This window comes from Carica papaya, chromosome 4 (genome assembly GCF_054855325.1).
Source record: "Carica papaya isolate Zhongbai chromosome 4, ASM5485532v1, whole genome shotgun sequence".
Lineage (NCBI taxonomy): Eukaryota > Viridiplantae > Streptophyta > Magnoliopsida > Brassicales > Caricaceae > Carica > Carica papaya.
This window is the reverse complement of record NC_142312.1, coordinates 27,007,010-27,031,438: the sequence shown is the minus strand read 5'-3', so window position 1 is coordinate 27,031,438 and position 24,429 is coordinate 27,007,010. Positions and strand designations below refer to the sequence as shown.

Here is a 24,429-nt window from a genome sequence, read left to right as displayed (position 1 = left end):
TTGTCTCTTCTGTTGTAAAATCAGGAACTAATCATTAGTTAATGCCTCTACAAACACAGAGAAAAGTAACTGTTTTGTATAAAAAGAAAAATATGAAATCTACGACATGAAAATTATAAAAGATTAAGTACAACAAATGGAAGAATGAGTGTAGTATCCCAATCCCATGTCAAAAGATATCTGATTGTTAATCCTTATAATGATCCAAATCATGCAGAGCATAATGGTTTGATTTCAGAAAGTTATCAAGTCAGCGTATCTGGATTTGGAGTATTACCAATAGTATCAGAGTACAACTAAATCCAAAAAGTCAAAAGAATTTTCAGATTTTAATTTTAACTTTAAGTGCTATTTTATCTACCCGAATTTCATTAACAAAGTTTTAGGTAGCTATTGCAGAATTATAGAAACCAAGATTGGTTTCACGTGAATCTTATTTAACCATGAAAGTGTATTTAATATATAATATTTAGTAATTATTTATTCCAGCTTTTCTTTGCTGAGACAATCATAAAAATGAATATTTTGAAGTGTCAACCAGAATCAGTTGTCTATGTGAATAAGATATCATTTCATAAGCAAACAAAAGAATGTCCTCGTGATCACACAGCTGTGTGTGTGTCTCTATACATATATATATATATATATATATGGAGTTTTCACTGCCCATTGACCCATCTTCTCACCCAAACAAGGGCTTAATTCTAAAAATGAAAATCTTGTTTACCATTTTCCTCTTCTTCATCTCCATCTTCCTCCTGAGGAGAAGATCATCAAAAAAAGGTTGCCCCCTGGTTCCCTGGGACTCCCAATAATAGGCCAGAGCCTTACCCTTCTCCGAGCTATGAGAGCCAACACCGCAGAGAAATGGCTCGAAGAAAGAATAAGGAAATATGGATCCATATCAAAGCTAAGCATCTTTGGCAAACCAACAGTCTTCATCTATGGACAAGCTGCAAACAAGTTTGTGTTTACTGGTGATAGCAGCATAATTACTAACCAGCAAACCAAGTCAGTTCGGATGCTTCTGGGGGATCGATGTCTGCTAGATTTGTTAGGAGAAGATCCCAAGCGTGTTAGAGATGCTCTTGTGTCTTTCTTGAAGCCTGAATCATTGAAGCAGTTTATAGAGAAAATGGAAGAATTCATCAGGTTGCATATTGAGAAGCACTGGCAAGGGAAGGAAGAGGTCACGGTATGCTTGAGATAATAAGAAATCCATAAGAAATGCATATTTGTAAAAGATTTCATATCATTCTTTTTGAGATAAAAAGAATATATATGAAGTATACGGTATCAAAGGGGTGACACTTATATACAAAGTATTTATATCTCTGTTAAAATATAAATGACATTTCTAAAATTCTCCACTCATATATGTCGAGTCTCAAAATTAAAGATCTAAAAATGTTATCCACATATTTCTAATTCTCACTGTACCTCCTACACACCTTTCAAAAATTTTATTGTTCATTTCTTTTGCACCACTTAAAAAATAGTTAAAAGAATAAATTTTAGAACTTTCGATCTTTTTACAAATCCCAAAGTTTATTTTTAGTTGTACCCGCAATAACTCAGTTGATACTCAGCAGTCTGTAAACCATAATTCAAATACTATACACCATTAGGCACCAGAGAATGATATAATTCAAGTAAGATTTTACTGCTTTCTTGCACAAGTAGCAATCATTAACCATGACCTTACCCCTTCTCGTCAACTTGTCAATTATAAGAATACATTTAAGCCCCGCTTCTGCTTCCAGTATATATTCATTTTAGAGAATCACATAAGGAAAATTAAGAGGGAAGAGAAGAAGAAGATTTAAAGTGAGAAAAAGGGTTTGGGTTTTGAGAGGAAGAAACATGGTAGAAGGGAAACAATTTCAATTTGTTTAGTGAAATTGACCAGCTTGATTACCATGATATCTAAACAGAGTTCAACTTACATATCAGCAATTATTTGTGAAATGTTTGGTAGGTTCTGCCTCTTATGAAGAATCTTACTGTCAATATCATATGTTCTCTTCTATTTGGACTTGAGAGAGGAATTAGAAGAGATAAACTAATGTGGTCTGCCCCGATCAACTTGTCATTCACACGCTACAACTGCAGCCTCAGAGCAAGTTCCCAGGTTCAAAAATTGGTGAGGGATCTCATATTTGAGAAACGGATGGAACTTGAACAATAAGGCGATCCTCATAAAGACCTCATCACTTGCTTGCTCAGTATCCGAAACGAAAAGAATCAAGAAATGCCAACAGAAGATGAGATTCTGCATAATGTTACGCTGATCATGGTGGCTGGACATGACACTTCATCAATTCTCATCACTTTCTTATTGAGTCTTTTAGCAAATGACACTGTCATTCATGCAGCAGTACTGAAAGGTATGCGTTGCAAAGGATTACATAATAGGAAACTAACACAATTTAGTAACCTTACAATTTAAACAAAGTATAATGGTAGAGGATGGTAACTTTGTGAGTTGAAAAGAAGAAAACTGATACACCCACATGGCAACGATAAGGAATAGTAACTACCTATACCCAGATGGTAACTTTGGAATTGAAGAGGACAAAAACTGATAATACCCAGATGGTAAAACCTTGTAAAGTTGATGATTTTGATATGCAGAACAAGAAGAAATAGTTAAGAGCAAGCCAACAGGAGCACCTCTAACATGGGAAGATCTAGCAAAGATGAAAGATACATGGAAAGTTGCAATGGAAACTCTGAGAATGGTTCCTCCGGTCTTCGGAGGGTTCAGGAAGGCATCGAAAGATATTGAGTATGGTGGGTACCTTATTCCCAAAGACTCGCAAGTGAAAACTCAATGCTCAGTTTTATTCTGATATGCTTACCTATTCTTTCTTTTTGCTACAGCATGCCAAATCAATTTGCAGCATAGCTTCTAATTGATACTCCTAATTCATGTATAGATATTCTGGGTAACGAACATGACACATGGATGAAAACTTATTCCCTGAACCATCAACATTTGACCCAACAAGATTCGAGAACCAAACACCAGTTTCCCCATACAGTTTCATTCCATTTGGCGGACCCAGGATTTGTCCAGGATATGAGTTTGCAAGGATTGAGACCCTTGTTTCAATCCATTATCTTATCACCCGATTTACCTGGAAATTGCTGCTTTCAGACAATTCTTTTAGAAGAGATCCAGTGCCAGTACCAACTGCGGGACTACCAGTCAAAATCATGCCCAGAAACTACTAAAACAATCTTACATGTACTGATGATATAATCATATCTACAGTTTTAGGTACAAATGCAAATTACTCTGCGCTTGAGATTTTTCTCAAAACTCCTTTCAGTTGAACATGTAAACTTCCAACAGCCACAGAGAATTTCTAAGGCTTAGTCTGTGCATATAAATGTACATCATACAAACAATTAAGTACCTATCAGAATCTCCATTTCTACCATTTTGATCACCATATTTACAATGTGGACTTAGTAGGCCAAATTTCCTTTTGATACTTGCATCATACAAACAGCAGAGCAAATGTGCAAGATCCAGGTTTAATATTTAACCAAAGACTATGTGAGTGGAAATTTCTGAGGATTTGAAGTTCTTCAGCAGTTTTTAGACCTGTTGTATTCTGGTGGCAGAGATGGGCACCTTTCATTCATGTGGGCATATGGGTCCATTGTATTGTATGCAGGTAGCTCCATCCGATACTTCCCTCGAATCTGACAATAGGGAAGTTTCACACTGTCCCCATCATTGCACCACTTTGGCAGGCGGCTTGAGTTGTTCTCAAAAAACCTGAGTACGTATGCGTCTTTAATCTGCAATTTTAAAAATTATTTGAATTCACATAAATTTTAAAACGTAAACTACTTGTAGAACAGCTAGACCTCCAAATTGACCTGAAAAATTTTTAACTGACAGTCACACTACCTACAATTCCCTGAGCAGCATGGTTATATAAATTTATTATATTTCGTTCAGATCTCATCATATAATGAAAGGCTTGAAGTTTACTGGAGGATATAAGATTATGGTTAATCTGGGCAAACTCACCGTGAACTCGGTGACTTGAATCTCTCTAGCAATGGGATCAAACAACCCAGCTGCTTTATACATTTCAAGAATGAAAGCAACGCATGATGTGGACCTCCCGTCACTATATATCCAATTATCTTGTTCAGGAATTGTCAATAGTTCATCAAAAGATGATCCTCGCTTTTCAACTTCCACCAATATATCAGGAAGATCAAGGTCCTACAAGAAAAAAAATTAATTTAACTACAAGAAAAATAACTGAAAGTTAGAGAGAGGAGATGTTCAATAAGTTTTTGGGGCAACAGTTGATCTAATGTCATCAATCCTTAAATTTGATGCCACAACAGCAAAGTCAGGCAATAATATTGCTTGGAAAATAGTGTCTGGAAGTATTTAGATGGTGTTAATTGCTTGTAATACGATGCAAGATACAACACTTCATATGTTTTCATGCATAAAAAACACATTTCACATATCATTCTCATAGCTACTTTCATCTTTCCCAAAAACATGTACTTAAACTGAGGATGCTTAGCATGCAACTTGAATATGTACCGTTTCACAAACAGAATTATGTCGTAATACATTTTCCTCATTTGAAATTACCACCAATTCACACCATAACAGAATTCAACAAACTAAATGATAGAAATGAAACTAAAGAACAAAAGAATGTTTACAGTACCTTAGTTCCAAGTCGCTTGTTCAAGGCTTCATTCCACATGTTAGCAGCATAATCTGGTTGTATATGATTCCATACTGTCATAACAGAAGCAACCTATTGTACCACAAGCACTAGGTCAAATCACATGAATTGGTGAAACTATTTAATTGCAAACTTCAGCTACATGCTGACAGGAATGAGAGAGAATTCTGAGATTACTAGAAAACAATATGAGATATACAGCACCAACTAAAATTCTGCTAAAATTTGTTTAAAATTTAAATAAAAAATGGAACATCAATATTTTAAATACCAGATGAGCATCCAATGGTGGCGGATAGTTCCCACTTCTAGTGTCTATCCAGCTAAATATCATGTTATGGTAACCGTATGGTTTGTCTGCCATGCTTAGGGCATACTTCCATGCTGCAGTCTCATTGAACTTGGCTCGCATATCAGGATGCAAAGGAAGTAATGCAATATGGGGATTAGAATCATCCTTGTTAAGCTCAAACTCCCACCACTCCTCCCATGGTAAGATAGCAACCACATCTTCTCCCTACAAGCGGGAAAAATGAAAGAGAAAACACTTGCAAAACCTTATAGAAAGTTTAACCCCTGTAAGTTACATGTTTCTAGCAAATTCCACAGTTTGCTGTTTTACCTGTTCATTTTCATGACCTGATTCACCAACCCATAACTTCCCTTCGGAATCCCTCAAGCAAACAGCAGAATGACCAACATATGCTCCAGTTACCCACTTCTCCAGAGTCTCAAAACCACCCCATCGCCCACGAATCTTGGATATTGCAAGAAAATCTCCAGAGTGAATATCCTCAGTGCTCATGTTTGTCACCCAGGGTTGAGGACGTTGTTCAAAAGAAGCACCCATATGCTTTTCGAGAAATGCAATATTAGATGTCTCACCCCATCCTGTGTTTGTAAATAAGGGAAACACATCCCACAATGCTTGAAGAGTTCCCAGCATCCCTGCTTGCATAAGGAATATAGAAACTCCCCTGTTTTTCACCTGAGATAAACACAAAAATCATGCATGCCATAAAATGCAAACCTAGAAACAAAAACTACCTTACCTAGCAAATCATGAGTATATTAAAGTGGCAACTTACGTGCTCATACTCAGCTTTCCCTTCCCACTCCTTGAAGTCGAAGGTGTGCTCTCGAGACAGGAAATAGTAATCCCATGTCACACGATATGGAGTGGCAAAGACGTAAAGATCCATGCATGTCCAACTGTGGGCTTTGCTGACCTGGGTAAGACAGATTGAGTTTTTCATTAATTGTGAGCAGAACTTCAACAATCCCAGTTGTCCCAATTGCTTCAAGTTCACAAGAAGTATATTTCATACCATAGCCGTCCATGAAAACACATTAGATAGAAACTCTCAATAGCGAAGATTAGCAATGAAATGCAACAAATCAAAGCCGGAATACCCACTAATCGTCACTAAAAAGAAAGTAAAAGTTGAAATGAAGTTTGGGAAAGCTATCCCTTCAAAGAACATCAAGAAAGCGGTTCATAAGCTAACTCATTTTCAGCAAAAACGTTCTACGAATCTGAAATACAGATACCAACTTCTCTAGACTTGTACAAACCAAAAACTCGGATAAACTATCTACCTATACTCAAAGCCAACAAAAGGAAACCCAAACTTTCTGCAAAGTATCAAACTTCCCGATTTCCATACTACAAATCCCCCAACTTTCCATTACCGAGATACTATACCCTCCAAATTTATACGATAACAACCAAACAAACCAGCAAAAGATCGACATTTACGAACCAAAAATACCAAAACAGGCCTTAATATTCAAAAGTAAGGTAATAAAACCGCAATGGGAAAAAAAAGGAAACTGTACAAGCAAAAAAATATATGAAGTTAAAATCCAGTTCCCCTCTCACCTTAATATGAAGAGTTCCTCCACCAAACTCGCTTCCAGTCTTGTTGTGGAACTCCATCCAAGCCCTGTTGTCGTAGAAGCAGGCACCTTTCCACGACACGGTGTCGTTTCGAGCCGAAGCTGCGCCCACAAAGCTGGGCAGAAGATCCACCGCGGCGTTCAGAGAGTTGAGAATCGGCCACGAAACCTGCCTAGGCAAAAAGGGTAGCACGTCCTTGGGGTGAAACGGTAATTTCACGGCTTGCACATGTTGGCACGCCACCAAAACCAACAACGTCGCAAATAGTCTCGCTATGTTAAACAATAAGGAATACCCAGAAGAAGAAGACGACATGGCTGTAAAGAGGGAGAGCAGAGGGGAAGCGGGAGAGAGAGAGAGAGAGAGAGAGAGAGAGGGTTAACGTAGGTCTCTGCTTCTTCTGTCTCACTCCCATCTGTCGATGGAGACTCCTGGGAATACTTTCTTTTGTCGTTAAAGCCAATAAAAAGAAATGGCATTTAATTACTAATTATAACACTAATTATAACACTAATTTACCGTAATTAATGAACTTTCTCTACCCTTTTACTTTCATTTTTTTTTAAAATTTTTTTTTTTTCTCTTGTTGTTTTTACCATACATATATAATATTTTCTCGTATGTTTTTTATATGCCATAATGGCTTTACAGTGTATATGTACATACCGTATATAACAAAACTTTTCTTTTACCTTTGTTCTTTTTTTTTTTTTTTTTGGTATAATATAATTCTATATTATTTATTTTTTAATTAATATTTTTGTATTTATACTTCTATGTCTTTTTATTTTAATAAATGACACCCTACGTATATCCTTGTATTTATTATTAGTTTCCATCCATTTTATGATTTTGTACTCTTATATACCAAGCTATATAATAAGACAAATTAGGGTTTTAATTATAAATATATGCTTAGATTTTCAGTCTCTGCTACACATCAAATATGATATAAATTTTTTTTTTTTATAGTTACATAAATATAATTAGTATAATTTCAATTTTTATTTTTAAAATTATTTATATTTCGGTAAAAATTTTAAAAATTATTATAATTTAACATTTTTCTTAAATCTAAGTAGAAGTAAAAGAAAAAGTTGGAAACTTTTAACATTTAGAAAAATGAATATAATAATATTAAAAATAATCAAAAAAAATTATTTACATTAATTATTCAGATAACTATCATATTGAATTTGGGCATAATGGGCTTGATTTTAGGAGGACCAAAATTATACAAATATATAATTCATAATATATCAACGCATATATTGAGATTTAATTCAATTTATTTATTGTAATTTTATTAATACATATATTTTCGTTTTTATTAAATTAAATATTATAAATAATATATATATACAAATTGTTCAACAAAAAGTAGGTGGGTAGATGTAATTTTGTAATCTTATAGATGCTTCAAGATCAGCTTGAATATTCCTTTTATAGAATTTGAAGAAATAATTTGCAGCCCTATCTTTCTTCATGATCACCAATTATTTTCCCTCAAAAAAATTAAGAAAAATATTTCTTCATTTGTTTATATCAATCCGACGACTCAAAATACCAATCCAAAAAAGCTTCTGGACCACCTCAAATACTTCATATACGTATTCTGTATGGTTGGTCAATGTTTTTGTGATAAAGATTGACCAAGCAACACACTAGCGACTTCTGCAACCCCACGCACTCCATGTCCACACCACAACGTTGTTATTTCACTTGGCACCACAAATTCCCCAAACACTACTCCTTTACAGCGGCTATTTCATTCTCACATGCTTGTATATGTATAGTTTCCACTTACATGGTTCTATTGGTTTCTCAATGTCTATCTTTGTACCTTGCCACAAGTATCCCTTAAGGTCCTTCCACCATCTTCCTACTTCCCGTTGCCTGTTTCGCCGAACATTTGTGATATGTTCGGTTGCTACCACTACTACTGTTACTACCGTCAAATCTCGGCCAACCAACCAGAGCCCAGATCCTCTTAAGGATAAACCACTGGTGGTAAATACTCCGACTGTATTCACAACCACTAAATCTCCTCCTTTGCTCAATGACCCAAGTCTGCAATCAACATGGTCTCATCGTGCGTGGGTGGCTGCTGGGTGCGCCACAGTGCTTGTTTCTGTAGCCAAGTCCGTGATGGGTGCTGCCCAATCACACGTCTGGCTCGAACCCATCTTGGGTGGCTGCATGGGCTACATTTTAGCGGATCTATTGTCCGGCATCTACCATTGGGGAATTGACAACTACGGTGATGCATCAACTCCAGTTTTTGGTCCACAAATTGATGCATTTCAAGGTCACCATAAGTGGCCATGGACAATCACTAGACGTCAGTTTGCTAACAACTTACATGCCTTGGCTCGCAGTGTTACATTTGCAGTTGTTCCTCTAGAACTTGTTTTTCATGATCCTACTTTTCATGGTTTTGCTAGCGTATGCTCCTTCTGCATTATGTTCAGCCAACAATTCCATGCTTGGGCCCATGGCACTAAGAGCAAGCTACCACCGCTAGTGGTGGCATTGCAAGAAGCGGGCCTGCTTGTGTCGCGGTCACAGCATGCCGCTCACCACAGACCACCGTACAACAATAACTATTGCATAGTGAATGGTGTGTGGAATAGATTTTTGGATCAACATAAGGTTTTTGAGGCATTAGAGATGATCTTGTATTTCAAATTAGGGGTACGACCCAGATCATGGAGTGAGCCAACCTCTGACTGGACGGAGGAGACTGAAGTACCTTCTCAAATTACAGAGAATTGATACTTTTTTACGTTTTCTTCTTTCTCCTACAATCCTTGTTCTTCTCACTGGGCGTAGAGATGTTGCAGTATGTAATTCTTTTAGAAGACAAATGCATGGTATGTCATAAAAATGCAAGGCATGTTGTAGAAATGCAAAGTATACATGTCAATAACATTTGTTTCTAGAATTTAATGGGATCATTTTCTTCTTCTTCCTCTCTCCTTTATATTTTTGTTTTTATGAAAACAAACTGCATTAGAGCAAAAGATAATTGACTGAGGGAAAGAATTCTAACCCATCTTTGGATATCCACAAAAGTCAGTGAACATGAAATACAACTTTTATAATGGAAGGTATACACACTTGTATCACGCATCCACATCAAGTATCAGCAAATGATAAAGATGACATTGGAGACACACAAGGGAACCAATAACGGCGCTTGCCATCTTTATGACCATCATCAATCATTGCAAGACCTTCCTGCATGAAGTAACAGCGAATAATGAGCCTCATAAGTTACAACCAAATTCATGTTTCGGAAATGGAGATCGTGAAGATGGTAATAAAACAAATACAGAGACTTGTGGTAGCACAAACTTACATCTAGTAAAGTATCAAGGGCATCACTGACACGACCAGATGTCCATGAAAACCGTCTCTCTACCTCCTCAACAGTTACAAACCCTTGCACCTAAGGGAGCAGGTTATATCAAATTATGAAATTTTTTCTTTTGACATAGAAAATTTAAGTATGTAACTAGATACAATTAGAATATAATTTATTTTAGTATAAAGTATCTTGCAGTCAGACATCCAGTTTGAACAAAAGCAAATTCTTTGCTAGAAACAAAATTCATTATAGGTGAACTTAAATGACTTCAGAAATGAAGGAATAATTGGGCCAATCTATCATAACCCAAAAATTCATTTTTTTTGGGCAAGTTAAGAAGGAAAACTGAAACTGTTGCAAGAATGTATGTCGACGTGCACCACTATATTCCCTTAGGCTTAATACTTGGTGTAGTTACTTTTCCCTAACCAAAAAAATATAACCTTAAAACATCAGCAAATAGTGAGGAAAAGAAGTCTCAACTTCGTTTTATAATTTTTCTGCATCTTTAAATAATTTATTTACTTGATAAAATATCTTGGGCTGATAGAATTCCAGTTTGGGCATGTCAAACCGTATCATCACAGGGTTAAATAAGCAAAGAAGAGAGCATTTCACAGAGCAAATTAGTTTCAAAACAATTCCAAGGAATGTAGTTACGTAAAAAACCACAAAGAAACTATACTTAAGGGGGAAAAAAAAGAAGAAAAAAAAAATTCCAGCAGAATTCTTAGGTGAGATAGAAACATAAAATTGAATGTAACCTGAGCCAACTCTAAAATTTCGTTATGGTCTTTGTTCAATTCAGTTGGAACTGAGCGAACAAGCTTCCTTTTTCCAACAGATATCACCTCAAAGCCACTACCCAATACCTGGAAAATTTAATAATCTAATTAATCATTTGTCCCAGATAACATCTAAATTCATGCTCTTACTGCAGGAGATCTTAAAGAGGATACCTTCAGCTTACTTATAGCTCGCAAACAGTCATCTTCGGACACAGCTTCACGATCACTTTTTCTTCTCTTGCGGAGCAAGTTGCAAAGTTCTTGCAGGCTGATCAAACCTCCATTATGGGATCTTGTAGCCAAGCAAATATCAACAATTTGAACACCTGTTTAGCCAAACAACAAAGTCATTAACTCATCTTCTATAACATGCATATTGCTTTTGATGCTAAACAAAAAATTGGATAAAAGATAAAAGTTGCAATTTGAAGATGCATAAAACTAACTAGAGTCTAAACCACAACCAAAATATACGCATATACTCTTTTTTGAAATAAATACTCACACACACACACACACACACACACATATTGATGAATAGTACCTATATTGGTGCAGGAATCATTACAGCTAAAAGTCTATATATTTTCCAAAGTATCAAAAACTGGAAAACTTGCCAAAATTAGGATAAAGAAGAATTGAAATTTTATTTAGTTGCACAGAGCAGATTTCATACTCCTTATTCATTCACCCTGCGATCTAGGAACTCAAAAAAATGCAAACCAGGATGTTTACAAGCAAAATTAGAACAAATACCTCACATGCTTGCACCAAAGACTTAAAATCACTTTGAATACATGTAGGCAATCAAAATTAACTTCAAAACCCATCAAGCCTTTGGACATCAGCAATGCAGTGCAAAGTTGTAAAACAAGCACGAAATATGTTTTGAGGGTGTGTGTGGCGCCAAAATCACAAATCTCATGTTTCTTTTTCAAGACTGGGATTAGGCAATATGGATAGGTGTTCTAAGCATCAGAGAAACAATGTCAAACGCAGTCTAAATAAGCACCTTTGGAGCATAATAGTGGAGACATAATACAGACCCAGTTCATAATAGAAGTCACCAATCCCCAATAGCTCAGCCCAAAAACCCTTATTTGAAGCTAAGGGATCCACCCCCACTTTAGCACACATTTCATGGAACTGTGACCTGAAGGCTGGATTTTTTCGAATGTCATTCTGCAACAAACCTCATCATTATTAGCGTAATTTCACATCTACCAAACGAATAACAAGCAATAATTTTCTAATAAACACACCAAATTTGTTTCTCCGTTCATAATTCTTTCCAATTTTTTATTTATATCTGATAACTGAATCGAGTTTCAACAGAATTTGGGATTTTTTTCAGGTGAGAAAAATTAAAAATCGCTGAAGTGAAACAAAAGAACCCAAATTGACTACGAGAATTAAGAATATCTTAAAATGGTAATTGAAATTAAAGGGAAAAAAGAAAAAGAACCTTGTGCTTGCGAGCAAATTCCTCAAGCTGGGAACGAAAGGTGGCAAGCTGCTCTTTCATAAGATCAGTTCTTAGCTTCGCTACATTTTCTCCAAGTAATCGGTATTGATCCTTAAAAAAAAAAAAAGAAAAAAATCATACATGTATCAACACATGAACAAGAAAGAAAAAACAACAATAGCAGGTATAAGAATCAAACCCTTGCTGCTGCAGCTGTTTGTAATCCTCCAATTCCAGGTCTCCTTCTCATCTTCAATTCTTCTTTACCTCGTAAATTTTGATGACAACTTCTTTTTCTTTCTTCTCTGCTACGCCAAGAGTTTCCGCAATCATTCGCATAAGAAGACGCGAAGGAATGCAGGGTGATCAGAGCGTTGCTCGCAGCCCGAGTTCGAAGGAGGGTGTAAAAAAAATAATAAAAAGTAATATTTATTATAAATATTTACAGTTTTTACTGTTGTATATATTATTAATTTTAAATATATATATATAGACAATATATTTAAGTGAATTTATTAAATGAAGCAAAAATTTTAAAAATAAAAATATTGTGTCTAATCTTTATTTATTTTTCAAATGTAATTTTAGAATTAAATAAATATTCTATTTTTAATGTTTACATGAGAAATAAATAATATCACTCACCCTCTAAATTACATGGTGGATGAAACGTTGACGTTTCACTCAATTGTTCTTCTAACCTTAATATTTTATTTATTTCAACGCAGTTAGTATTATTTTAATTTAATAAAATCAAAGACTTAATACACTCCTGTATTTGTAAAACAATGATTACTAAGTTATATTTGTTCTAGTTGAAAAAAATTAGTGCATTGTAAACTTGAAATTTTTTGTAATAATTTTAATTTCTTTCCATTTGGATCCAGTCAACTCGTTTTATTTATTGTCAAGAATGTATGTATGTATATATATATATATAATTCACAATTCGAATTCAAGACATATCTCATATCCCTCTAAAAAAAAATATATTTCTTTATCAAAACAAATACAGCACCAACAAACATTTTCATCAGTATGAAAAGATTCATCCATGTTGACATAGTCTTTGCATCCACTGAGCAAGAAACCTCGACTGAACTACCAAGCAGAGTTCTATCTGTATGAGGAACTATCATCAAAACTGATCTACGTGAATTCATCCTTAACTATTACATTCATTTTTCTGTGTGAAAATCAACTATACTAACTTTCTTAATTGCCTTTCAGAAGAAAGCAATTTGATCTATGAGTAAAAGAATCATGATGATTTCCTTTTTGTTTTAAATTTGTAATCAAAAGGAAGGAAAAAAAAACCGGAAAAAAAAAAAAGAAAAATATTGGTGACTACCTATGTCGATACTCCTGTTGCTTCCTTGGGTATTAAAAACAGAAGCGCTACTGGAATGTAAGTGCAGATGACTTGAATAACAATCCCCAAAAGGAGGTTGTCAAAGGATCCTGAGGAGACGTTCAACAATGAAGCTAACCCAGCACCTACAAATGAGCCAACTGTTGATCCAAAGTTGTTTATCGACATGAAGAGTGCAAATAATGTTCCTTCTATTCCCGGTGGGCATAGCTGTCCGGACAAGATCAGGAATGGCATGAGCCTGTGGTGAAACAAGCAGACAAGATGGTAAGAGATTTTTATTCCAATGTCTAACCATCATTGCATGTAGAATGGGAATAAGTGAGTACATAATATATGTAGCAGGTCAAATGGGAATAAACAAGTACTGAATATATTAGCAGATAAGTGGTTAACTCGATGATGCCTTCAAAGATCTCGTGTAAATACTAAACTATCAGAATAAGTAATGTGCATAGGGCCAAGTTAACATACTTGAATTGATTGACTGCATCAACCAAAGCAGATCCACACAGCACCATGATCTTATCTGATATTCCAAACTCTAAATTTGCTCGAGAAACTAAAACTATATCTAGCACAGTTAGCAATGACAAACCAAGATGAGCCCACCTGCATTATGCTTGTAGATCAGAATGGAAACTCTTAAGCACTTTAAATCTGCAAGGATAAATTATAACAAATAAAAATAACCAGACTAATCTTAATACTTACATCAGAATTCTGCGTAACTTCATTTTTTTTAAGTACTTATTATATATAAATGTTCCAAACATGAGTCCTAACCATCCAACAACCCGTGAAGTCCCCAAAAAGGAAGCTTCCAAATTCAAGAACTCTGTCTGGTAATAGAACATGACAGTAGAGAGGTTTGGGATGGTAACATGGGCAAGGAAAAACCAAGCCATCGGTCTGAAACAAAATCACAAGGAACCTTGATTAGAAGTACAAACAAACGCAAAGACAATGAAATGGTAGTGATAATAAATGCAGCATATAATCAAGATTGATATAAAGGGGAAGTGCACTTCCCCAAAAGATCCTATGCAAAAAGCTGATCTTAAGAAATAACTCAACACCTTGTTTGGCAGACTATTCAGGATAATTCACCATTGGTTTTTTTTTTTTCGAGATAAATCATTCACTATTATCTGGTCATATCATGATCATCTCAAGGGGCTGATTACTCAAAGGAAGCCCATAGAGAGAGATACCTGGCCAAGAAATCTATTTATAGAGTAAAAAAAATCAGTCAGCAGTCACCTCAAAATGATTGGTTGTCTAAAAGCATTGAATAGGCTATAAAGGGCTCCTTTCAGAGATCGGAACCATTGCAGAGCTAAGGAGTTGGCTTTTTCAGGAATCTGAGATTTCCCACTAGAGACTTCTCCCCTTTTGCTGTTCTTTTGACTCTTTCGTCTTGACACACTGATGTTGGACTTTTTAGCTAAAAAATCATCTTCATGTGAATCATTTCTCTTCCCATTAACCTCGTGGGAAATGTTTGAACCAGAAAAATCAGTCCAACTGTTACTACCTACAGAATTTTCTTCAACCAAGCCACATGAAAATAACTGTATCCCTGGCAATACAGTAAAAAGAACAAAAATTGTGTCAATCTGTAAGTTGGTTAGTGCATATCCTCCGAGTAAACTCCCAAAGATTCCACCTAAAGCCATTGCTAACCATGAGATGGACTGTAGATCCCCAGCAAATGAAGCCCTGAGAAACAGAGAAACAGTATTTAAGCTCAAGACACATTCTTCATAATATTAACAAATCCAAGATAAACATCAAATAAAGATGGTAGCAGAACCTTAAAAGTACATATACATAATACATGCACCATTACCAACTATAGGAGAGACTATAAAATCTCTTTGTACCCAGACACGATAATTGGGCTGTTCCATCATATCAGATTTAACAGGGAGACCTTTATTTTGTCAAATATCTGGATGATAATTGAGAGTTTACATATATTACTTGTATTAATTTGCATATTATACTTGACAGCCACAGTAAACAAGCTCAATACACAAACAATACCCCTCATGTCTTACTGCCTGAGCAATCATTGCATCAATCACAACATCTGCCATTGCTGAGCCAAGGTTTTGCATTGTCAATAAGATCACTAGGTACAATCTGGAACCTCTCAGGGTTGCATTTAAGCCAAGCATAAGCCACGGGACAAGAGAGAGCACAGTTGAAATCACCAAGTAAGGTATCCTTTTTCTCCCCTTGATTGGAATACAGTCAGACACAATTCTGCAGAGGAGAGAATGGTGAGATGCCAAGAGACCAGTTTTGGATAACTTCTTTCGGGCTAAATTAATTTTGTTGAACCAGTCAACCATGTAGAACCATTGACAAGTAATTTTTTAGGCAACTGAGATCACTAATGAATTCATAGTCAAGCTCTTACTGCAAATACTAAAATGGCATTGTTTAAATATACATTAATGTACATTATATCTTGTGACACATTATTAAGGCAATTGCTAAGAAATATTTCCATACGACTGTACATGTGATTTCTGCACTTAGTCGACTAGAAAGAAACAAAATGCGCAAAACCGTGTTGCCGATCATGCCATTACAATAGATTTAATTTTGATGAGGCTGCATCCACTGAAAAGATGTAAATATTACAGGAAACAAGATTAGGCACAGTTTAGTTACAGTGTCGTGTTATGATTTAGGCTCTATTTGCAAGCTACAAATTTTACAAATTTACTTAAGCTCAGTCAAACATTACAGACATGGGGCCTCCTGATGGAATAGCTAGATCAAATGACTTTATTCTTTTAGATGTTGTAGATACAAGCACTCCATTCTTACAGCTACATCGAACATATTTATTCTGTTATGCCTGTAAAGGTATGTACCAACTTTAGCAAATTTAGTCAACTGTTCTCCTAAAAGAACTTCAAATTCTGTGAATGCATTAACCCTGAGTTTACAAATGCATATTCACATGAATGCATGTGAAATATAGAAGAATTTCACTTACCCATATAATGGTTTTATACTCCATGGGAAGAATACTATTGAAGACACAAGTTGTGAAGCTGATGGGGATAATTTAAGCTTATCTTTCAGTTGGTAAGAAACAGCTGTCCATACAAAGGATCTAAAACCCTGCATTCACATATCCATGAAAATATAATTAACAGGACTGAAATATAAGTTGAATAATAGGTGAAAAATGCAAAAAGAAAAGGTGACTCTGCGAGAAAAGAGAAGGAGAATGATGGGCAACGAGCATTTAGTCATAATGAAGCCAAGACAGACTGTCATGAACGCACTTAAAACAAATCAACAATAAAAGGTAGTTTTTAGCAAAAGCTTGTGTTTGGTTCAAATTATTATTTGTTCCTTGGTTTCTAGTTTAGTTTCTTGCATTTTAGTTTCTTGCAATAGTCTTAGTATAAACAATTGGAACAGAATTTGTGGCAATTGAGTTACCACCACCCTTTACTTCAATTCCTTCAGCCCCACCTTGAAAAGTAAAACCTCAAAAAAATTTAAAGTGGAGTAGATTAAACACGACAAGAAAAAGCTATTATCAGGTGTGTGTTTGGGCACAAGAAGATTTAAATAGTAGCCCATCATTTAAATTTCTGTTTTGGCTAGTTCTGCTTGTTTCTTATTTTGGTTTTTGTCATTTTCTAGGTTGTTAGGATTTTAGCCATTAACTGCCAACTGGGCGATTTGGCCACCTTTTATGCATGTGCTTTGCCACTATGGCCTCTACAAAAGGTGTAAGGATGGGGAATTATGCAAGAAATATCAGAACAAACTTTTCACTCCCAAAACTGTTTTCTCCGTTTTTCCTCTCTAAACCTCTACCTCCAGCACATGTTCCTCTCTTCTTCCCTCTTCCTCTCTTCTTCCCTCTTCCTCTCTTCTTCCTCCCCCTTAATCTATTCTCATCCAGCTAACATCTAACCCTAAACCAAGCTATCCACCACAGTCACATTCAGTGCTGAACATTGGATGAGTCAGTGGTCTAACAGTTATGCTCTAATCATACATAACAAGACTAATATAAAAGTTAGAAGTAGTAGTAGATTAGTGGCTAGATGAGAATTGAACCCATTCAAGCATTTAAAGGTGTCTAATCTAATAGAAGCCAACCAATTCCCTCCCGTTTGCAGCCCAAGGCCTCTTGCTCAAAACAAACTTAGTAGGAGGAGAAAGCCAATCAACAATTAAAACTAAATTATCCTCAACCTGATCTAGGGAAAATTCCAACTCAAACTTAATACCCACTTTCTTAACCTCATTGATCCAATAGCTGAATCTATCCAAATACTTTCTTGCATATGAATTCGGGGCATTTTTTTTTTCATTTTATCAAAAATCAAGAGACAAAATGGCATGTTCAGAAGCAATCAAAAGATTCCTAAAATCACAACCAAACTGCCGCACAGATGACTTCCGTATTCCTCCAAGAGGACACATCCCTCAATCTTCCAAAAATATATAAAAAGAAAATTCCCAGAAAAAAGGAAAAGACTTCCAAGATAAAGAGCTTTTCTTCCCTACATCAAACAATATCAAAAACAATCCCAAGTTATCGAGTCAACCAAAACCCAGAAGATACAAACCCAAATGAAAAATACCAATCAATCCCAGGTTATAAAATTTTCATTAAAGCATCTCCTATCAACTGTGAAAGGATCAATCTGCATTGATAATAGAAATCGAGAGAGAGGAAAAGGAACCTGGGTAAAATAAATCAAGCAAACAAGCCAAATAAAGGCGAACCCGAATGATGCTTTTAGCTGCTTTAACCATTGTATCATCTTCTAAAATTTCAACACATAAAAATTCAACAGACCCTCCTCCTTTCTTCTTCCTCCTTTTTTAGTTATCCAAATTAATATCTACAGTTTATTTGCAGTTAATGCCAAAGTGACGTTTCTGCCCTACCCCTGAAACCGCAGGTGCCAAGGAATACACTTGTGAGGTCAGGGACGTTTTAGTCATTGTATGGGCTGTCAAACACGTCCCTCTTTCCTACCACATAGTGACACGTCAGATGCGGGACCCACACTGTCGGCTTGTAATGGTATGAAATTTTCCCTTCTAGTTTGACCTTGACTTTGAAAAATCAACGCTTAATTTTTTTTTTTCTTTTTTATATTATTTTTTAGTGTCTCTTTTATATTAATTTACATTCCAATTTAATTATAACCAAAAAGGGGCAAGTGATTACTTGCATTCTAATGTTATTTGTCCACATTTAGTAAATTTAATTTTGATAAATAAAAATAATTTTAATTAAATATTATAGATTTAATAATTATATTAACTATTCTACTTGCTTTTTGATGTTTTTATCATAATAACTTATCACGTCAATTTTTTATTTTTTTCAAAAAATATATTTATCTCATGCAATTTTTATTTTTATAAACTCGGTCAGTAAATTTATAAATATAATATTATTATTAATAATATAAATATTTAATTTTATAATGTAGAGTTATATATCCACTAAAAACTAATAAATTATATACAAATGATAATAATAACTCTCTTTTGAATGTCACACTAGTTATAACAAAAAATAAGTTGTATAATTTTTTAATCGTTTTCTAAAACTATGCAATTATAGTATTAAAATTTCTATGAAAAATATATTTACTTACGTAAATAATTAAAATTTAAATAAAAATAAATTCATAAATTAAATGTTGAAACAATTAATAGAATTAAAGTTTATATTTTTTACACAATAATTTAGATTGTCCAATAAAGTTACAGAAATATCTCTTCTAAAAGAACAAACGAAAATTAAAGAAATAAAATGAAAAGTGAATAATTGAGCGTTTTATGACGACCTTTACTAGCACTTGAAGGGAGTCCGGTTAATGAACTAATCACAACCCTTTTATCGATCGAAATCTGGATCTTGATCCTCTTAATATAAAATATTTAATAGAATGGTGATCTACACTAGTCTCAATCAAAATATTTATAATTATTATTCTAATTTAGATTTAAAAAGCATTTTTCATTTTTTTGGAAGTATGAATTAGGATAGAAATCAAAACTTTTTTTATATAATATATTCAACACAATACCTAATTAGTTTGATAAATTCTAATACAAATTAACAACGTAAACCTCTAGGCATTAATACAGAGCTGTGCAAAAATTACATAAAACCTTTCATTTCAAATTATTGAATGTCGTGTTGAAATTGTGATATGTAAAAAATCATATTTTTTTTATTCATTCAATTGATAAAAAATATATTTATAGATTTAAAAAATTATATAAATAGGAAATAAATTACTAAGAAATAAAAAAAAAAACATTTTTTTTGAGTTCTATTCCTAGATTGAACTTTAGTTACAAGAGTTCTATTTTAGAAAAAAACATAAACTACAAAAACTTTAAACTACAAAAACTTTTGTTTGTTGTTAATTTACAAACTCTTAAAAAAGTAAAAATATGTTATCTAAAAAAAAGATAATTATCTTATTATTTATTTTATTATTAAATTAAGGCTCGATGTTGGAATCGAACCCTCAAATCCCTTTTAAAAAAGAGTTTTTATTCATCAAATCTTTCATAAATTGCATTAAATTGACTCTTTCAATCTCGACAATTGAATAAAAAAAGGTTATTATGATTTTGAACAAGCCATTATGGTGAAATTGGTAGACACGCTGCTCTTAGGAAGCAGTGCTAGGCCCAGTAAGAATATAACACTAATCATATATACGAAAAACTAAAGATTAGTAAAAATAAAAAAAAAATAATTAATTGAGCCATTAATTTGATGTAAATTCATTTAATATAAAGAAATTCATTTATTCCGTATTCACGTAACGAGTTTTTTCAAAAACAAATTACGAAAACTCATATTCATACACTTTTTATTTTTACATATAAGATAAAAAGAGATTATAACTTTTTATTTTTTTTTATCCGCTTATCTGTACCCATGGAGTTTCATATGAATGTCCTTCTACTCATGAACCCAATATCTAATTTAAACAATTAATCGGTCGACTTCATACCCTATCTGTCAATGAACGCCAAACATTCCACCACCTTGATACCTCGTCCAGTATGAGGGTGAACCATATCTCCTAAACCTTATTGGTAAAGGATTTCCCAGCCCTATCTGACTGAGATAATGTTCACGGTAGAGTTTCCTATATACCGAGTCCGTCTGCCCTTTCCTAGGTGCCCAATAAGTCTTTTACATACAAATTTTCATCAACATAACAACCAACTACGCATTACCAATATCTCATTACATATTCGCATATTAATAAAACAGTATTTAAGTAAGCAATTTAACTTATCATAACCAATAATTGAGTAATCAAATAACCAGATAAATCATGCAGGAATAGACCAATTAATCCATATAATCGAGAAAATAAAAATTATCAATGTAAGCATGCAAAATATAACAGTAAGCAATTTAAACAGTACATAAAAATAAACTGAGAATTAGGACAAATGTAAACTAACTACTTCTACTTCCACTAGTAATATGTAATTCCTTTTAGGATTTTTTAATTTTTCATAAAAACATAAAATTTTACATTGTTAAGTCTCAATTTACCGTAATAAAGAATAGGATGAGCGATCCTTACCCAGATCAGTGTTTCGAGATTTCGAAATGTCTACTACGCCTCCTATCAGGTACCGAATTTTTTGAATTTTTCATGCAGAATCCAAAGTACTCGTCACGTACCTAAAAATACCTCGTAAATCAAAAATCGGTGTTCAAAACTCATTCCGACCAATTTTGGAGTTACGACACGGCAGCGGCGCCGTGCTCCGACGATGGCTCCGCTGCCCATGGCGACGGTTTGCTTTAGTCTAACCGATTTTGGCCGGTTTTGGCTATATCCCTGCAGAAAAACATGTTAGGGGCCTCGGTTGGCCAAAAAATTAAAAAAAAAACTGAACTTACCGGTAGGAAAAACCTCCGGGTGCTGCAACTCTGCTGGTCCTCCTTCACGACTAAGATTCTTTCTTTGGCTAACCTGTACAGAAAAGGACAGTAAACACAATTATCAAAAAATTACGTGAAACGAGAATCGAGAAGTGGCTCATCAAAGGCATTTTGGGGTTTTGGCCGCGGTGGCTTTGCCAGAATTTGTCTGCGGTTTCCAGCTCGCCCACCATCCCTTTTGCTCTGATGTCTGCCGTTTCCAACCACATAGGTGCTCAGAATCGAATTCTGAATGGGTAGGGAGAATTTTTACTTTTTTTGGCAATCGATGGTGGCTCTGATATGGCACCGATTGGTGGTTGGCCTCCTTCTCCGGCGTCTGGTTATTCTTCTCTAGTGGGGGCTGGCAAGTAGGGTTCGAGTTTCCGTGTGATGCGAATTATTTATACCAATCTCTCGTTGATATGAGCTGTCAATTGCGATTGATCTCTTCTGTCCGATCGCGCTTAAGGAAAAAATAAATTTGGACCGTCCATCGCAATTTGATCTCGGTCGTCCGATCGCGCTTAAGGAAAAAACAAATTCGTGTCGTCCAAGCGCGCGGGATCGATTCTGGGTTGTCTAATTGCGGGGCACGCAGATCACTTGTGTGGCCTCTTGCATGGCACCGACATCAGCGTGCCTTGTCAAGCAGTGTGCTCCGGTTCGTCGGGGCTACTGATTGGGCGGTTCTATATTGCATAATATTTTTTATTTGTACTTTGACCTCTTGTTTCTAATTTTTCTTTTAAAAACATATCTCGAACCCTAATTTTTATTTTTTTCTCAAAATTATTTTCGATTACACCCATAATCTATTTTTTTCAATAAATTCAACAAAATTAAATTAAATTAATTAATTAATTAATTTTTATTTATTTTAAAATTATTAAAATTGATTTCGGACTAAATTTTGGACCCAGGTATTACAACTTATGTATAATATAATGATAAAATTAAAAATTTAAAAATAAAAATGATTGATCCATTTTTACCTTAACAATAATTTAATATTTATAATTAAATTTATTCTAATTTAGTAGTAATATAAAAAAATAAGTGGTAGACCTCTCGACCTGAAATCGAACTAAACCAAAACAAACTCGAAAAGTATTATAACAAAAAATATTATTAATTGAAAACAAAAGAGTATAACAAAATATAGTCATATGTATTAATAAATAAGTTTAGCTTAATTCATAAGGTAGTGTGGCAAAATTATAAATAATGATAGCTTAATTCATAACACTAGAAGGGATGATAGCTTATGAATTGGTATCTCTTATACTTTAAGGGAAAAAAAAACCCATCTTGATGTTTATATATTTTTTATTGATAATAAGTATTAAACCTATCAAAGAGTAAAAAACAAAGATGCATGCTTTAGTTTGTGAAAATATTTTCAGAAAAAACCTAGTTCATACATAAACCCTAGAGTAAGCATCTCCTACATAATCACCCAATTTAATAATTGGGTAACATGGTATATAATATTTGGCTTCGGAATTTAGTCCGGAATTAATTTTTACATTTGAAAATGTACAAAATCTATTTTTTAAAGTTAATAAATTTTAATTTAATATGAAATTGTGAAAAATATAGGTTAAGGATGGGATTGAAAATAATTTTAGAAAAAAGTAGTGAAATTTTGGGTTTGGAATGTGTTTTTGAAAGAAAATTTAGAAACTATAAGTTAGAACACATTTAAGAAAAATTGTGCCACGTAGAACTGCTCAGTCAGTAGCCTCGATAAACTGGAGCGTGCCGTGTGGTAAGGCACGCTGACTCAGTGCCACGTGGGAGGCCATGCTGTCAATACGCATTCTTCGTGATCAGACAATCTGGAAGTGTTTCAGCGCGCGTGGACGGTCCGGATCCGTTTCCTCCTCAAGCGCGATCAGATGGTCGCGATTAAACGCGATGAATGGTTTAGATTCGTTCCCTCTTTAAATGTGATCGTACAATCGAGATCAAATAGCGATAAACGATCCAGATTCATTTCTTCTTTAAATACGATCAGACGGTCAAGATCAAATGCAATAAACAGTGCAAATTGACGCGAGATGGATATAAATATATCGCATCATACCGAACCCAAACCCTAGCCGCCAACCTTCCGCCGGAGAAGAAGAACCAGTCGCTGGAGAAGAGAACCGACCGTCGTCGCACTAGAGCCACCTTCGACTGCCGAAAAAAGTAAAAATTCTCATATCCGCTCGAAATTTGTTTCCAAGCACCCCCATGGTCAAATTGGAGGAAAAGAAATGGTGGATGAGCCGAAAACTGCAGGCAAAATCCAAAATCTCCTCCGATGAACCCCTTCTCGATTCTAGTTTCATGCAATTTTTCCATTATTGTGATCAACGTTATATTTTTTACAGGTTGACTGAAGGAAAACACCCAGCCGCGAAGGTGAGCCAGCGGAGCCGCTGCACTGGAAAATTTCATCGTCGGTAGGTTTTTGTTTTTTAACTTTTTTCTGCCAACCAAGGCTCCCTAATGTGTTTTCTCGCAATGAATTATATAAAATCGACTGAAAAGGGCCAGACCGAGGTAAACCGCCGTCGCGGGCGGTGGTGCCTCCATACCGGAACCCCAAAATTGGTCGGAAAAGAATTTTTAACACTGATTTTGAGTTTTTTGGTATTTTTAGGTACATAAAACGTGTTTCAATCTCTGTATGAAAATTCAGGAAACCCGGGGACTGCCAGTAGGAACAGTAAAAAATTTAGTATTTCGGACACCGGTTCGGGTAAGAATCTCTTACCTTATTCTCTGTTATGGAATTGAAATCTAATTATAAATAATATGGTATTTTGTGTA

The 24,429-nt window shown here is 34.7% G+C and overlaps 4 protein-coding genes and 1 pseudogene across 8 annotated transcripts; 2 read left to right on the top strand and 3 right to left on the bottom strand.

Moving 5' to 3' along the window:
* The first annotated feature begins 536 nt into the window (after positions 1-536).
* Positions 537-3,237, top strand: LOC148266507 (cytochrome P450 716B2-like; annotated as a pseudogene). The gene is made up of 4 exons (XR_015818631.1): positions 537-1,195; positions 1,979-2,387; positions 2,635-2,822; positions 2,940-3,237. The product of XR_015818631.1 is annotated as a cytochrome P450 716B2-like (transcript).
* On the bottom strand, positions 3,235-7,078 carry LOC110810928 (uncharacterized). The gene is made up of 7 exons (XM_022037247.2): positions 6,619-7,078; positions 5,825-5,965; positions 5,359-5,724; positions 5,008-5,253; positions 4,716-4,808; positions 4,049-4,249; positions 3,235-3,813 (listed from the first exon to the last, which is right to left on the bottom strand). The coding sequence occupies exons 1-7, from the start codon at positions 6,949-6,951 to the stop codon at positions 3,598-3,600; spliced, it is 1,596 nt and encodes a 531-aa protein (XP_021892939.2). The 5' UTR covers positions 6,952-7,078; the 3' UTR covers positions 3,235-3,597.
* Positions 7,079-8,351: 1,273 nt separating this feature from the next.
* FADA (fatty acid desaturase A) lies at positions 8,352-9,603 on the top strand. The gene has a single exon (XM_022037288.2). The coding sequence runs from the start codon at positions 8,425-8,427 to the stop codon at positions 9,409-9,411; it is 987 nt and encodes a 328-aa protein (XP_021892980.2). The 5' UTR covers positions 8,352-8,424; the 3' UTR covers positions 9,412-9,603.
* Positions 9,604-9,648: 45 nt separating this feature from the next.
* VPS22 (EAP30/Vps36 family protein) lies at positions 9,649-12,666 on the bottom strand. Its single transcript, XM_022037289.2, has 7 exons — positions 12,459-12,666; positions 12,260-12,370; positions 11,841-11,976; positions 10,966-11,120; positions 10,771-10,878; positions 9,998-10,087; positions 9,649-9,876 (listed from the first exon to the last, which is right to left on the bottom strand). The coding sequence occupies exons 1-7, from the start codon at positions 12,507-12,509 to the stop codon at positions 9,775-9,777; spliced, it is 753 nt and encodes a 250-aa protein (XP_021892981.1). The 5' UTR covers positions 12,510-12,666; the 3' UTR covers positions 9,649-9,774.
* Positions 12,667-13,229: 563 nt separating this feature from the next.
* On the bottom strand, positions 13,230-18,523 carry LOC110810933 (Major facilitator superfamily protein). Of its 4 annotated transcripts, XM_022037252.2 has the most exons (8): positions 18,365-18,523; positions 16,648-16,775; positions 15,681-15,902; positions 14,895-15,353; positions 14,346-14,543; positions 14,106-14,243; positions 13,611-13,872; positions 13,230-13,379 (listed from the first exon to the last, which is right to left on the bottom strand). In XM_022037252.2, exons 1-7 carry the CDS (start codon positions 18,443-18,445, stop codon positions 13,611-13,613), a joined length of 1,488 nt encoding a protein of 495 aa, XP_021892944.1. In that variant the 5' UTR covers positions 18,446-18,523; the 3' UTR covers positions 13,230-13,379. The 4 variants fall into 4 exon arrangements, with proteins under 4 accessions (XP_021892944.1, XP_088074694.1, XP_088074695.1 ...); XM_088218568.1 differs by lacking the exon at positions 15,681-15,902 and having other exon boundaries at positions 13,230-13,872; XM_088218569.1 differs by lacking the exons at positions 15,681-15,902; positions 18,365-18,523 and having other exon boundaries at positions 13,230-13,872; positions 14,895-15,213; positions 15,318-15,353; positions 16,648-16,778.
* Between the last annotated feature and the right edge of the window lie 5,906 nt (positions 18,524-24,429).

What these genes read in the sequence shown, in the direction of transcription:
- LOC110810928 (XM_022037247.2), bottom strand. Translation starts at nt 6,951, where the DNA reads ATGTCGTCTTCTTCTTCTGGGTATTCCTTATTGTTTAACATAGCGAGA. An exon ending in GAGGAACTCTTCATATTAAG is followed by an intron (nt 5,966 to 6,618) that starts GTGAGAGGGGAA and finishes TGTCTTACCCAG; the next exon opens with GTCAGCAAAGCCCACAGTTG. An exon ending in CAGGTCATGAAAATGAACAG is followed by an intron (nt 5,254 to 5,358) that starts GTAAAACAGCAA and finishes TCCCGCTTGTAG; the next exon opens with GGAGAAGATGTGGTTGCTAT.
- VPS22 (XM_022037289.2), bottom strand. Translation starts at nt 12,509, where the DNA reads ATGAGAAGGAGACCTGGAATTGGAGGATTACAAACAGCTGCAGCAGCA. An exon ending in TGACTTCTATTATGAACTGG is followed by an intron (nt 11,121 to 11,840) that starts GTCTGTATTATG and finishes TTGGCTAAACAG; the next exon opens with GTGTTCAAATTGTTGATATT. An exon ending in AAATTTTAGAGTTGGCTCAG is followed by an intron (nt 10,088 to 10,770) that starts GTTACATTCAAT and finishes CTGCTCCCTTAG; the next exon opens with GTGCAAGGGTTTGTAACTGT.
- LOC110810933 (XM_022037252.2), bottom strand. Translation starts at nt 18,445, where the DNA reads ATGATACAATGGTTAAAGCAGCTAAAAGCATCATTCGGGTTCGCCTTT. An exon ending in GCTTGATTTATTTTACCCAG is followed by an intron (nt 16,776 to 18,364) that starts GTTCCTTTTCCT and finishes ATGTGAATGCAG; the next exon opens with GGTTTTAGATCCTTTGTATG. An exon ending in CAGGCAGTAAGACATGAGGG is followed by an intron (nt 15,354 to 15,680) that starts GTATTGTTTGTG and finishes TCTGTTTCTCAG; the next exon opens with GGCTTCATTTGCTGGGGATC.
- FADA (XM_022037288.2), top strand. Translation starts at nt 8,425, where the DNA reads ATGTATAGTTTCCACTTACATGGTTCTATTGGTTTCTCAATGTCTATC.